The following is a 13,548-nucleotide window of genomic DNA, read 5'->3' on the forward strand; positions in this document are numbered from 1 at the left end:
CCCTTGTCTTACGAATTGTTTAGCGGATAGACGTTCTTTATACGTTATTCGAGGCGAGCGTAACTCGTCATTGTAAAGTAAGGGGTTAAAGGGGATCCTTATTAAAATAGAAAAAGGCAAAGTCATATAAAATATATTTACAAGTTTCATTTTAACAATTACAAAACCAGTTTTTTCCTAGTGCTGTAGTTAAGTAAATCTAGTCGTTCATTATAGGCATTCGCGAATGTAGAATCTCATAATTATTGCAATGTTCTTGCATATCAGAAAAAATATTTTTTATATAAAATATTCTGAGAAAATATTTTTCATGAATTATAATAAGCATAACAGTCCTGTTGGAGTACATCAGTCTTGAATAATAGTTTCGAAATATTAAAAATTCCTTCAAGAATTTCTTTGAGAATATAACAATATTTGGGCAAAATTCTAACGTATATCTACTTCGTTAAATCTTTAACAAACAATAGAACGAGCTGATAGATACGTGCATACCTTCGCTATCGTGTCACGTTCTGAAACATCCGCATACAATAAATGTACAAACATTGAATTCAGTAATATACACATATAATAGAAAAAATGCTATTCTATTTTTAAGTACAAGAATTTAAAAGAATATAAAAAATAATGAAAATACACGGTACCTATTTTTGAGCTGATTATAAACAAATTACGTAATCACTAACATGTTATAAATAAAATATAATTACAGTACATTATATTTAACTAACCAAAATGTGAATATTGAATAAACCGAAACGGTTTTTTCTTAACCACTTAATGTGCTAAGGAGATTCGTATGTTATACATTTTTATGGTTACTTTTCCGGTCTTCCCGTCGATTTTCTCTAGAAATTTTCGCTGCGGATAAGGGACTTCTGCACAGATCAGTTTTTCCCTCGGTTGCTTTTCGATTGTTGGTTTTATTTAGTTGTGGGGAAATTTGCGTTCCCTTCGAACTACAATTTCTGCTGTTGATTATTTCATCGATACTTTGCTTTAATTCCTCCATTTCTAAAATATCTAGTGGAAGGGACGTCTGCGTAGCTATTTCTCTAGCACTTGTCTGGCTATCAAGATGCATGATTCGAGACAACTCTGGGCAATAAGAAGTTAGACTAGATGCTAAATCGCCTATTCCTGCTTTTCTAAAAACGTCTTTTATCTCCGATTCGCTTTTCACTTTAATATCACTGGATTCCTGAAGTAATTGTTTTAAAACAGCTTCCTCTTGTAACAGGTATTTGCTTCTTCGACCTTCTCTGCTTCGTCTGTCGTCCTGCCCATAGCTTTTGCCACTTCGATTACTACTTTTACTTTTACTTCGTTCCTGAGGCTCTTCGGCATCTAACATTTTCGTATCTTCTTCAGGTTGACTATCTTCACTGTCACTACCTCTGTCATCCTTTTCTCCGTTACCGGCTTCAATGTCAACATCTTTATTTATCTCGTGGTGTCCTCTCTCTTTTTCTTCACTACTCAAGTTGTCTTCACTTCCACTCTGGCCGGGCAATAAAAACGGAAACAACATTCCTGCATTTTTTCCTTCCAACAGCTTTGAACTAAATGCTTTTTCATCTAATCCTGCGCTGGCCGATCGTCTTTTCATATTCGGTACCTGCAAAGGAGGAACATTCGGGGTCCCTCCAATAGTTAATGCCGAAAGAATCTGAGCTCCCAGTTGACTTTCTTGTGAAGTTGTACTTCCTCTACGGAAGAGCGGTCCTACTTTTCCTGACCTCGATTTTCCGAAATCTCTTCTTCGTTTACCGCGTCTACATCTGCGAGAACCACCGGGAAGGGTCGAAGATGCCACTTTTCTAGTTGTTTTCAATTCAGCAATTTGCACCGAGATTTGTGAGTCTAGGGAGTTCCTTCTAGACTCAACTGATACTCGACGTACGCTAAAACTAATTTCCGAATCTACAGAGTTTCTTCGATTACTGGACACGGAACCAGTTGTTCCTCCAACAAGCGCTCCTCTTCTTGTTACTAACTTTGGCAATGCCGCAGCCCAAGTTGAACTAAAATCCTGAGATGCTGCTGAGTTTAAATCAAAATTTAAACCAACTGGATCCTCGTGGGTATTATAAAAGCTAATAGACAAACGACCAGCATTGTTGAACGTTTTTCTCTTGGCAAATGCTTGAGCAATAACTTTGTGTTTTTTCAATTTAATCGGTTCGTCAGCTTCGCGATTGAAGGTCCTGTAATATTAAATTTTAAATATTATTTGAAATACTGATTTTTTAGTATAGAAACAGTTTAATCTACTGTTAAAATATACCGTCGAATAAATCTGGTCCATGTATCTACCGTAGAGCCGGTCCAAACCCAAGAGGACATTAAGATACCAGCAAAAAATGGGGACAATAAATGCAACTGCAATTTAGCTACACTGGGTCTCCATTCCATTTTGCATTCCGAATCGTCTGCATATTTTGTCGTAATAGAACAGCTAGACATAAACAATAATTTACTCTAAATCCTTTAAATTAAGAACTGTAGGTACTATTCGTATATAATAATGGTGAAGTAAGAAATTCTTACATCATATAATTTCTGAAACTCTGTTTCCATTCCCAGGAATGTTGAAACTCATATATATGACAATAAAATGTTATCACAACCGCAGCAAAAGCGAATATGGAGAATAATCCCATTCTGACAATGGTTTCTCGTATCTTTGAACTTGCTCTCTCTGATATAATTTCCTGACTGCTTATCTTAAGTCGAATTAATGTTATTAATCCTGAAATGGAAAGTTAATTACACGTCAACGTTAATCTGAGCCAGTAAAATTTATGTTTTTCACATATTTTCTTCAAAGGATACAATACTTACAAAACGTGTATGCGCACAGGAGGAAAGCAAATAACAAATGATGTCATTGTATCATTTAAATAATGTAGTAGTAAATAAACATACCTCTTGATAAAAAATAACCTCCGACCACAACAAATGCTGACACAGGTCCCAGTAAAAACCAAGCTCTCACTACGTGGTTCGTATAACCCACAAAACATATTCCAGTTACACTATTTCCATCTATTTCACCTAATGCCATAATAGTTACGGTCAAAACCAATGGCAAACACCAAGCAATAAGGTGGAAATAGGCACCCTTTTTATCAATTCGGTCCTGTATTTTGCCTAGCGCTTGGAAACTCATGTGCCACGCGTATGTTAAAATAACAAACCAAACCATAGCAGCCATCAAAGAGTAGTAGACCAATATAAATACCACTACACATGAAAGGTTCTCACCACTAAAACATGAATATACAAAACATACTAAGATAAAAAATATTAACATATTATATTAACTAATTGAACGAAGCTTACCTCGGTTCACTCATTTTCAATGTTCCATCCTTACGACAAACTATTACTTCTCGACTTCCAGGACTAAATTGTACCATCCAGCCCACACAAGATACTACAAAACAGCAGTTTATATAAAAAATGACTAGTGCTGGGTATTTATTGGCACTTCGCCAATCTATTAAAAAGGTGACCTATACAAATATGAAATCATAAATATCATAGTTTCAAAATTTTTAAACATACGTTCATTAAAAAATCATTGTATTCAGAGCAACTCACCACAGTAAATAAGTTAAAAAGACCGCATATGACTGCAGCCCATGCTATGAATGAATGTATCTGTTTCTGCTCGTCTAAAGTGAAAAGTGGGTCACTACATTGTGTTCCACAACCTTCGACACCTTCAAAAATTGAGAGAGCATTGTCTGTTGGAACTAACGGTTTCAAGCACTTTCCAGTAGTATTAAATTTAATTTCTCTAATATCGTTCTTGCACAGCCGTGGAAAAAGCTTAGAATTTTCACACTTAATGAAGTTTGGCCATAATGTGTGATTAAACAGAATACGACAAGGTCCCAGGACCAATTTACACATCTCTTGAGATGGCAACTCCACCGTATCGTTCATGCATTTTGGCATAAAAAGAGAGCATAGTAATGGCTGTACGACGGCCCAACATTTTGGAATGTGTCTTAATCCTTGCAACAAGTGTAATTTTTCCTAAAGAAAAGTTATTTATAGTTAACCATCGTGGTCACATTATACATTAGGTAATTTAAAAAATTGTATTGTTTTTATATGAAAACGTTAAAGTAAACAAAAACTGATAGAACATTTGAAATTACCTAATATATAGCGCTTTGCTTTGTGCAAATATAAATTTGAAATAAAAATGCTGAACTTATAATTAAAGTCATCCTTATATAGTGTTCTTAACTAATAATTAATGAATTATTTTATTTTTACTGTACCTTTACTTGTTCTTGTGTCATAGCCTCAGGAATCAGATCTAAGGTAGTAGTTGTATAAGGCAATTGAGTGCCCATACATGAATTATGATGCATCTGAATGCACTTGGCAGGTCTGCGGCAGTCAACCGAATCTGTAGGTAATTCTCCCATGGTAAACCTGTCCAGCAGGTAACTAGGGTCCTTTATTCTTCTTCTATGTGTTAATTCTGCTTCTTTCCATGTCTTGTTTTCACTGTTCGTATTTTGTCCGAAACTATGTTCCAATTCGGATTTCACTCCATTCAAGATTAAAACCCAGATTAGAAGGGTACTCATCTATAAAAAAGAATAGACACCATACATTTTGCCTTTTGTATAAGCACTGCATTACTTAAAACTATACTATGTTGCAATGATAGAAGATAATATATTATGTCCACACATGCTGAGAATAAATAAAATACATATCCCCCCCCATTCCATAAAGCATAGGACAAGTCTTAAACACTGCAGCTGTAACTGTTTTATAGTAGACAAAAATTCAAAACCCAGATTTATACAATTTTTCTATGGGTCTAGAAAGTATGATTAAACGTTTGCACAGGGAGCCATTTACCCTAGAATTACTTAAATCCAAATTTCGTTTAGTCCAAAATCATAGTATACAGCCATAAGAAAAGCAATACAGGAAACACTAAAANACGAAAGTGTATCTACACTTCTGCACTTGTCAAGAAAAGTGTAGTACACTCGTTACCCTCGAGTGTAGAAGTGCAGTCAACACGAACAAACCTATATAATTCGACCCAGCTGTCAATATAAAAACGAACGTCAGCAACGTAGGCATTTAGAAAAATCTTCTTTATCGACGTTGATCAAGTTTCTCGACGTGTTTCACTTCACCTTAACCTCAGAATCGAGAAACCGATTCTTGACTGAAACGGTAGAGGGGAGAAATTCACTTCCCTCCTTGGTTGCTGTTTGTCACCACAAGATTGGCTACTGAAACTCAGCGTCGTGACGCACTTCCGTCAACTATCTGACTTTTAACAACCAATCAGAACCTCTCATTTACTCCGTCGACCATCTCGGCCGGAAATATTGGCCAAAGGTAAAGCTAGAGATGACGTATAATTGGTATATAAACGACTATATAAACGTATAATAGTTTAGTTTTTAAAATAAGTTATTTTATATTATATAACCATTAATTCATGATTTCTAAATAAACGGAAAAACAAGAGCTTAATTCCGGATCAAATCACAGATGTCGAATCGAACCCGCAATTTTAAACGCTCATTATTCGGGAGCACGCTGCAACGGAAGCGGACAAAACAAAACCCACGTGAGCTTCGATAAAAACTTCGCTTTACCGTGCAGTTAAGATTACCTTTTTGTATTCTGATTTCCTCCAAATCGAAACGACGTGCTCTTTTCGAGTCCAATCAGTCGACTAGCCACGCTTTCGTGGTTCATTCGGACAAAGCGTCGTTCATCCTTCGGAATCGCGCTGGCGGCGTCGGCCAGTATCCCTCGGCATCCCTCGTACGCGGACTGTCGGGCCGACTGGGGCCGACCGTCCCCGGCCAGACCACACACACGCCGCGTCCGCTTTAGACCACCCACGATCTTCGCTATCCCTTCCATCCCTTCTTTTGAGCCGGCAGCCAGCGCTGCTCACACTTTTGAATGCGGGGCCACGGCTAAGTATTCGAAGTACCCACATACTCCGCGAGTAGCGCTGTCACTGTTTCGGCTTCGATTCTTTGAAGATCGATCTTTTGCATCGATTCATTCCTTTTCACGCGCGATTTTTTGAAGACTCCAAGGCCGATATTTCATTAGCGCTGCAGTGAGAAGCGACGGAACGACGCGGTGAATAAAAGATTTCGATTGGCTGCAGAGATCGTGCGGCGGAAGTTCTCCCCCCCTGGACGTATAACATATAGACCAAGGAGTATTACATAGAGCGGAAAGTCCAATAACACCGCAATGTTTTCACGTATACAGTCTTCAGCGCTCCCTCGTGGGTGGGAGACACACTAAATACCCCCCACTCACAGAAGTGCCTCATCCAGCGGGAAATTTGAATAGGTGAAAAGGAATGCAATATGAAATACTCATGAAAAATATGTTTCACATAATAAAATATTGATTTCAAAACTTTTTTAATAAACATTTACAATGCAAATGATACACACTTACTCCTGATGTCTGTTGAATTCACTTGTTTTGTGGGTACATTTCCTGTATTCGTATGATGGGAAAGGCTCCACGACTGGATCGTAGGAATTGTACCACGAACGAGTAACGGCCTGGGATGCCTTTTCCATATTAAGTATCCTTCCACACAGCAAATTCTGCCCACTTTTGACGATTGTAATACCAGTGTATAAGCTTAAATCCGCTGTTTGCTCATAGATTGCGTGAGTCAGCATATTAAGTTACTATGGACACGCCATACTTTTGTTTTGTATGAGTTTGACATCTGTCAACAATAATTGTGTGACAAAAGTCAACAATAAAGGGCACATCATCGGCAATTTCATATAACACATGCATTTTTCCTTTGGTAATCATGTCTAGAGTTTTGCCATAAAAAGAGCATATGCGGGAAGCTCTGCTTTTCTGCTTCAATTTGAAGAAATCGTCTGCCGAATCGCATCGAATGCTTGTGGAGGCCTATGGCGACAGTGCTTTATCGGAAACAACGTGCAGAAATTGGTTTCGTCGATTCAAAGACGGCAATTTTGTTCTGAGCGACAAGAAGCGTGAAAATCGGCCCAAGAAGGTTGAGGACCATCAGCTGCAGACTCTTTTGGACAAAGACGATACCCAATCGCAAAAAAAGCTTGCCGAGCAATTGAATGTTACTCGACCAGCCATTTCTATGCGCCTACGTGCCATGGGAAAGGTTCAAAAGTTCGGAAAATGGCTGCCGCATGAATTGATCGATAGGCAGATGGAGCGACGCCAAAACACAAGCAAAATCTTGCTCGCCAAATAAAAAAGAAAGTCGTTCCTGCATCGGATTGTGACTGGCGAAGATATGTGGACATTATTCGAGAATCCTAAACGCAAGAAATCGTGGGTTGATCCCAGCCAATTATGGGTTGATCGTCCGCAAGACCAAATCGCTTCGGACGAAAGACGATGCTATGCGCTTGCTGGGATTAGCAGGGTAGCGTATACTATGAGCTATACAAGCTGTTGAAACCTGGTGAAACTGTCAATGCCCACCGCTATCACCAACAACTGATCAAATTGCACCGTGCTTTGCGTGAAAAAAGGCCGGATTATCAGCAAAGACATGACAAGCTGATTTTCCTCCACGACAACGCACCATCGCACACGTCATAATGGTCCGAAACTACTTGGAGGCACTCAACTGTGAGGTGCTACCCCATGACGCTTATTCACCAGACCTAGCCTTTTCCGACTACCACCTGTTTTCATCGATGGACCAGGCGCTCGCTGAGCAAGATTTCGATTCTTACGAAGACGTTCGACAATGGCTTGATGAGTGGTTTGCCTCGAAAGAGAAGGAATTTTTTTGGCGTGGTACCCACAAATTAGAGATAGGACAAATGTGTAGCTAGCGAGGGCCAGTACGTAGAATAAATTATTTTTTTGCTTTCTGTGAAAAATACTTGTGTTTTTCTGACTAAAAAAAATGCGGGTTTAAGCTTATACACCTGGTACATAATACGAGTTAAAAAGTTTTCTTACGCTAGTAAATAAAATTGACTATGATCGATATGAATAACTTGGAATCTCGCAAAAGAGTCAGCCAATTTACTTTCATATTCTCGAAATCATTTCGGAAAAAAACAATTGATTTTAATTAAATTTAAAATTAATCATTCACAAAATGTATATAACTTATAAAATGACGCTATATATTTTCCTCCTACTTATATTGTTGGTTCCTTCGGCGCACGGAAAAAGGCGAGTCTCTTATGATTCTTCGAGTTCTTCTTGCATGTGCGGAGGTTACTTATTATCACCATGATTGAATGTGTATCGTTTTCAATCCGTTAACGTTTTAGATCGGTTCACAATATTTGTTGACGTTTAAATATTCATAATGCCGAAACCGACGCTTCCCTAATGCCACTGCGCATGCGCAACATGGTATTAGTACAATTCCAAACCACGGGATTTTCATTTTCTTGAGAATCGACTCTTTAAGGTGAAGTGAAACATCCTTCAAATCAGTCGATTCGAATACAACACTTTTTTTAAGGGTATTAGTCCAAACTGTCTGAAACTTTGACACATCACTCTTGATCATCTAAGAATTGTCCTGACACATTAAAAATTTGGATTTTTCAACAAAATTCTTTAACTCAGTCCAGACCAGAACCAAAATGGCGTCGACCTCTCATATTTCGATCGATATACAATTATCGAAGGCTCTGATATGAGCATCGAAAGGGTCAGGACAATTTTACGACAATTTAGAACCCTCTGGTAATCGATAAACTCGCATTTGAACGGGATAAGGGCAAAAAAAGTGTTTTATGCGCTTCTTTGCTAAAACGATGGGAATACGAGATCTCGGAGTGAAAATTTAATTGACCTGGAAATCACAGATGGCGCAGAGGTCCCATCGCAGTCAATTAGGGCCCCAGAAGGCATGAATCCAGAGGATTTCTGTAGTTTTTCTTCGATTTCTTTATAATTATTGTACGAAAACGACAGGTGGAATATGCCATTTGGTACAATACTAAATATAATTCGACCCAGCTGTCAATATAAAAACGAACGTCAGCAACGTAGGCATTTAGAAAAATCTTCTTTATCGACGTTGATCAAGTTTCTCGACGTGTTTCACTTCACCTTAACCTCAGAATCGAGAAACCGATTCTTGACTGAAACGGTAGAGGGGAGAAATTCACTTCCCTCCTTGGTTGCTGTTTGTCACCACAAGATTGGCTACTGAAACTCAGCGTCGTGACGCACTTCCGTCAACTATCTGACTTTTAACAACCAATCAGAACCTCTCATTTACTCCGTCGACCATCTCGGCCGGAAATATTGGCCAAAGGTAAAGCTAGAGATGACGTATAATTGGTATATAAACGACTATATAAACGTATAATAGTTTAGTTTTTTTTATACAACATTCATTTCATTTTCGTGGATGGCTCTCGACACGGAAAAATGTATTAATTAAATTTGTGTTAATTATATATAAACAATTTCCGATTTTTTTAATCGATTCTTGCAGAATAGATTCTTTGGATTCCGATTTTTAAGAGAATCGATTCTTCATGATCCGATTCAGAATCGATTCAAGAATTGATTCTTCTATGAGAATCGAACATCCCTAGCGCCAATGTAACATTGGGTGCATTCACAGGAGACAACTGTTGAGTGATCGGTTAGCGCTCATCTGCTGAGTGGGTACGTTCACTCAACATGTTTACTGATCAGATGCCATTTTATGTATCAAAAATTTTCTACGCTACCTGCGCTCAACGTGTTGGATAGATCAAATTCAAATTAAAACCATGTAGATTCAAGTTAAAAAAGCAAGGATGTCAAATGAAATCAATTATTACAATGAAATGTATGAAGTAAACGGTCTTCAGTACGATGTAGTAGAGAGTGCAGAAGTGCATAAAATGTTAGAAAATGGTACGTTATTTCGAAATGTATACTTAACCTTAATCTATTGTATTCGATCTTCCTAATATAGACCAAAAAACTAATAATAAATAAATAATTAANGGGAATTTCCGTTGTACGTTCTCCGTAGCCAATCAAAACCTTCCATTCGCTTCGTCGCAGAATGAAATATTAGTTCATTTGAAACAAATCGCATGGAATTTTCCGTGGAGTTGTAGATACGTGAATATTTTTAGCTGGAGGTAAATACGACCCTATCATCAATATTTTCTAATAGTAATTATTACTCTTTAGCTTGAACTTTGAAGTTGATTGAAAAAAAAAAGTTATTTAAACGAAGAAGCCTAAAGTATAAATAACAAAATTAACGTTCTCTTAAATTCTCAATGTTCCCGGTAACTTACGGTATGTTTCACAATTACCTTCTCCAATTTAATGTTACCGAGAATTTTCGAACTCTAGCTGCCTTATGTAGCAGAGCACGGCCCATCTATTTATTTTCAGCCGGACAGGGTAGTGAAACGCACTTAGTAACAAGGAATAGAAATATGTGTATTTGCAGTGTACATACAACGCGGGTTTCTCTTCTTCTTAACTTACCGAACTTCCGGTGATCTCTTCCGGGTCTCTCTAGTGAAATTTTTGGGCGCTCCTCGCGGCGGTCGCGGGAGCTGGCGGTGAAGCCGCCCTTTTTAACGTTCGCGACGCCGCTGGAAGCGGTGGCGTAGCCGCCACACGATCGTGGCCTGTGCTGCCCTCAGGTGGAGGATGTGGACGGCTAACGCACTTGCCACCTGATACCCCCCAAGGGCGACCCAATTCAGGAATCCTCCTCATCCCTGCTCCCAACTCATCTCTGTGATAACAAACATCGTTTAACATCTTTTAACATCCCTTACCAACAAGTCCAGCTAGAGCTACGGCGATGAACTACCCATGATGACTTGATCTACCGTGAACCCGGGAAAAGTCTATCCCTAGTCTAAATGAACACACAAGAAACAAAGAAAATCCGAACAGCCACTCGCGAGTCGGCGAGAGGACGTCCCGTCGACTCGCGGTCCCACGGATAAATCGTAACACACAATCGACTATCGTGCCGGTACGGACCTTTTGTCCTGCGACATGAGGAGATCGGAGAAATGAAATTTCGAGACTCACCGACGGAACGTTTCGTCTGCTTCGGGCTACTATTCCCTCAGGAGATCCCTCCCAAAGAAGACCTGGGGTTTCTGACCTCGGCTCCGTCTACCTACGCCCCGAAGCTGTCTGTGGCTGCATTCCACTTCTGCTTCTGTTTTCTCTGCATTCGCTGCTTCCGCTTCCTCTTTCTTCGTTGAACGATATTTAATCCTTGGCACTCGCGACCTGTGATCACTGTGTCGCCCTGACCGTCTTGACTTCGATTTTCCTGCTTGTTGGCACGGAAACTAGGCGTACAGCCCCCGCCACTTACGAAGCCTTCCCTGAACCTCGTTATGAACGAGAATGCCGTCGGCCTTTGACAAATATTTCACGCCACGTTGGTTTGAATTAGGAACGTAGCATGTAATACGTTCCTCGCCATTCTCTGAACTAATTGCGGCTCCTTATCTCGGCGAGTTATTTGTGGTAACTGCCGTTCTGTCGGCCCGGGCCGCGACCTCTGACCGGACCCGACTCCCGCATTGGGCCTGTCCTGGCTCAATCCGGGAGCTAAATCGCGGTCAGAGGTCGTGGTATATAAGGGTAACTTATTTCTGGCAGAGATGAATTGCGCCGCCACTGAGGGATAATAGGTGGCAAGTACGTCAGCCGCCCGTATCAGTTACCAGGGGGCAGCACAGGACGCGATCGCACGACACTACCCGTGAGCAATCTCCGAACTCATCCCTGGTGAAATGTAGAGTTCGAAAATTCTCGGTAACATTAAATTGGAGAAGGTAACTGTGAAACATACCGTAAGTTACCGGGAACATTGAGAATTTAAGAGAACATTAAATTTGTTATTTATACTTTAGGTTTCTTCGTTTAAATAACTTTTTTTTTTTCAATCAACTTCAAAGTTCAAGCTAAAGAGTAATAATTACTATTAGAAAATATTGATTATAGGGTCGTATTTACCTCCAGCTAAAAATATTCACGTATGTACAACTTCACGGAAAATTCCATGCGATTTGTTTCAAACGAACTGATATTTCATTCTGCGACGAAGCGAATGGGAGGTTTTGATTGGCTACGGAGAACGTACAACGGAAATTCCCCTCTACGATGTTTCTCTATAGCTAATCGAAACCTCTCGTTCGCTCTGTTGAAAAATTCAAATTCTCATAATTTCTCGATAAAAAAGGCTTTGGAGAAATTACCGATAAGTTACCGGGAATTTCTCTTCGTTTCTGACGTAACTTACTGGATTTAGAACTCTAAAGACAGCACGGCGCCCACAATCGCACGACCGTGGGGGTCTATTACGTAAAGCAAATTGAGCGAAAATATGAAAAATGAGTAGCTGACGGTATTACCAGAGATGAGCAGGGTATTACGGAACGTTTTTGGTGGTGAAATATATTAAATATATATTGCATTCATATTTACATTACAAGTTCAACATTATATTTTCTTATCATGTCATGTAAGCATGAATCATTTAACAGTTTTCAATGTTTAATAATGTAATATGTCCTCGCAATAATAAAAACTAATCTGTACATCCCAGTAAATTCTTTTTCTTCTAACGAAAATAGATCCGAGGCATCACGTAATTCCCTTCTTCGTCCAATAAAGTTATTATTACATCCCGAAATACGATTGTTGCCAAGAATCAAAACACCTAGGACGTTTTCCATTTTAAATTTCGGTATCAGAATCCGTGGAAGATGGCGTTCACGGTGCCTTATTTTTCTATCTTTTTTTGTATGCTTCACCATTTCGTTTAAAAATTTGTGCCAAGCCAGTTCATGTGAATGGTCTCACATTTTCACCACCAAAAACGTTCCGTAATACCGTCAGCTACTCATTTTTCACATTTTCGCTCAATTTGTTTTACATAATAGACCCCCTGATTTCAGTTCCTGCAAAATTTTTCATGCGAATTGATTCGTATGGGAAAAAAATCTATATAAACTTGAGAATCAGGCCCCAGAATAAACAATCGAATATTGTCTTGGGACGGTACGTTCGAAAAATGCGTATCGTACCGTCTTGGTACCCCGTTGTTTACATTTACTAAAACCCAGTTCCACGACTCAAGTTTAAAATTTGCCTCCGCCACTAACAATTTGATGAAGTTTTGAGACTCGTATATACAATCATAATGTGGATTTTTGACGTATTTCTAAATACCCTTGAAATTTCGATTGTGGTCCGATCGAAATCAAGTGATTAATTAAAAAATTCCACTGAGAACATTCATTCGATAGTATTATTTGACTTCTATTATATAACATGTATTTTCAATTATACAAAAGTTATTATCTGCAAACTAATATGTTTAATTTTTGTTTCAGTAAAGAATGATATATTCCAAATTAGCGACGATACTTTCTTTGTATTTATGCTTTTGAATCAGTTAAAGTCTTAGTTTATTTAGTGTTTTTTTTTACACTTTTTCAACCATTTTTTGGTAGAATTATAGAGCAATCATTCGGAATCAAT

The 13,548-nt window shown here is 38.8% G+C and overlaps 1 protein-coding gene across 1 annotated transcript; it reads right to left on the reverse strand.

Annotated features, from left to right (window-relative positions):
• Window positions 1-142: 142 nt before the first annotated feature.
• Window positions 143-5,860, reverse strand: LOC105698910 (protein smoothened). Its single transcript, XM_012423556.2, has 8 exons — window positions 5,672-5,860; window positions 4,302-4,616; window positions 3,610-4,050; window positions 3,349-3,521; window positions 2,932-3,272; window positions 2,554-2,755; window positions 2,291-2,461; window positions 143-2,210 (listed from the first exon to the last, which is right to left on the reverse strand). Exons 2-8 carry the CDS (start codon window positions 4,614-4,616, stop codon window positions 806-808), a joined length of 3,048 nt encoding a protein of 1,015 aa, XP_012278979.1. The 5' UTR covers window positions 5,672-5,860; the 3' UTR covers window positions 143-805.
• Between the last annotated feature and the right edge of the window lie 7,688 nt (window positions 5,861-13,548).

The sequence above is a fragment of the Orussus abietinus genome, unplaced genomic scaffold, assembly GCF_000612105.2.
Source record: "Orussus abietinus isolate OABI.00-Male unplaced genomic scaffold, Oabi_2.0 scaffold260, whole genome shotgun sequence".
Taxonomy (NCBI): Eukaryota; Metazoa; Arthropoda; class Insecta; order Hymenoptera; family Orussidae; genus Orussus; species Orussus abietinus.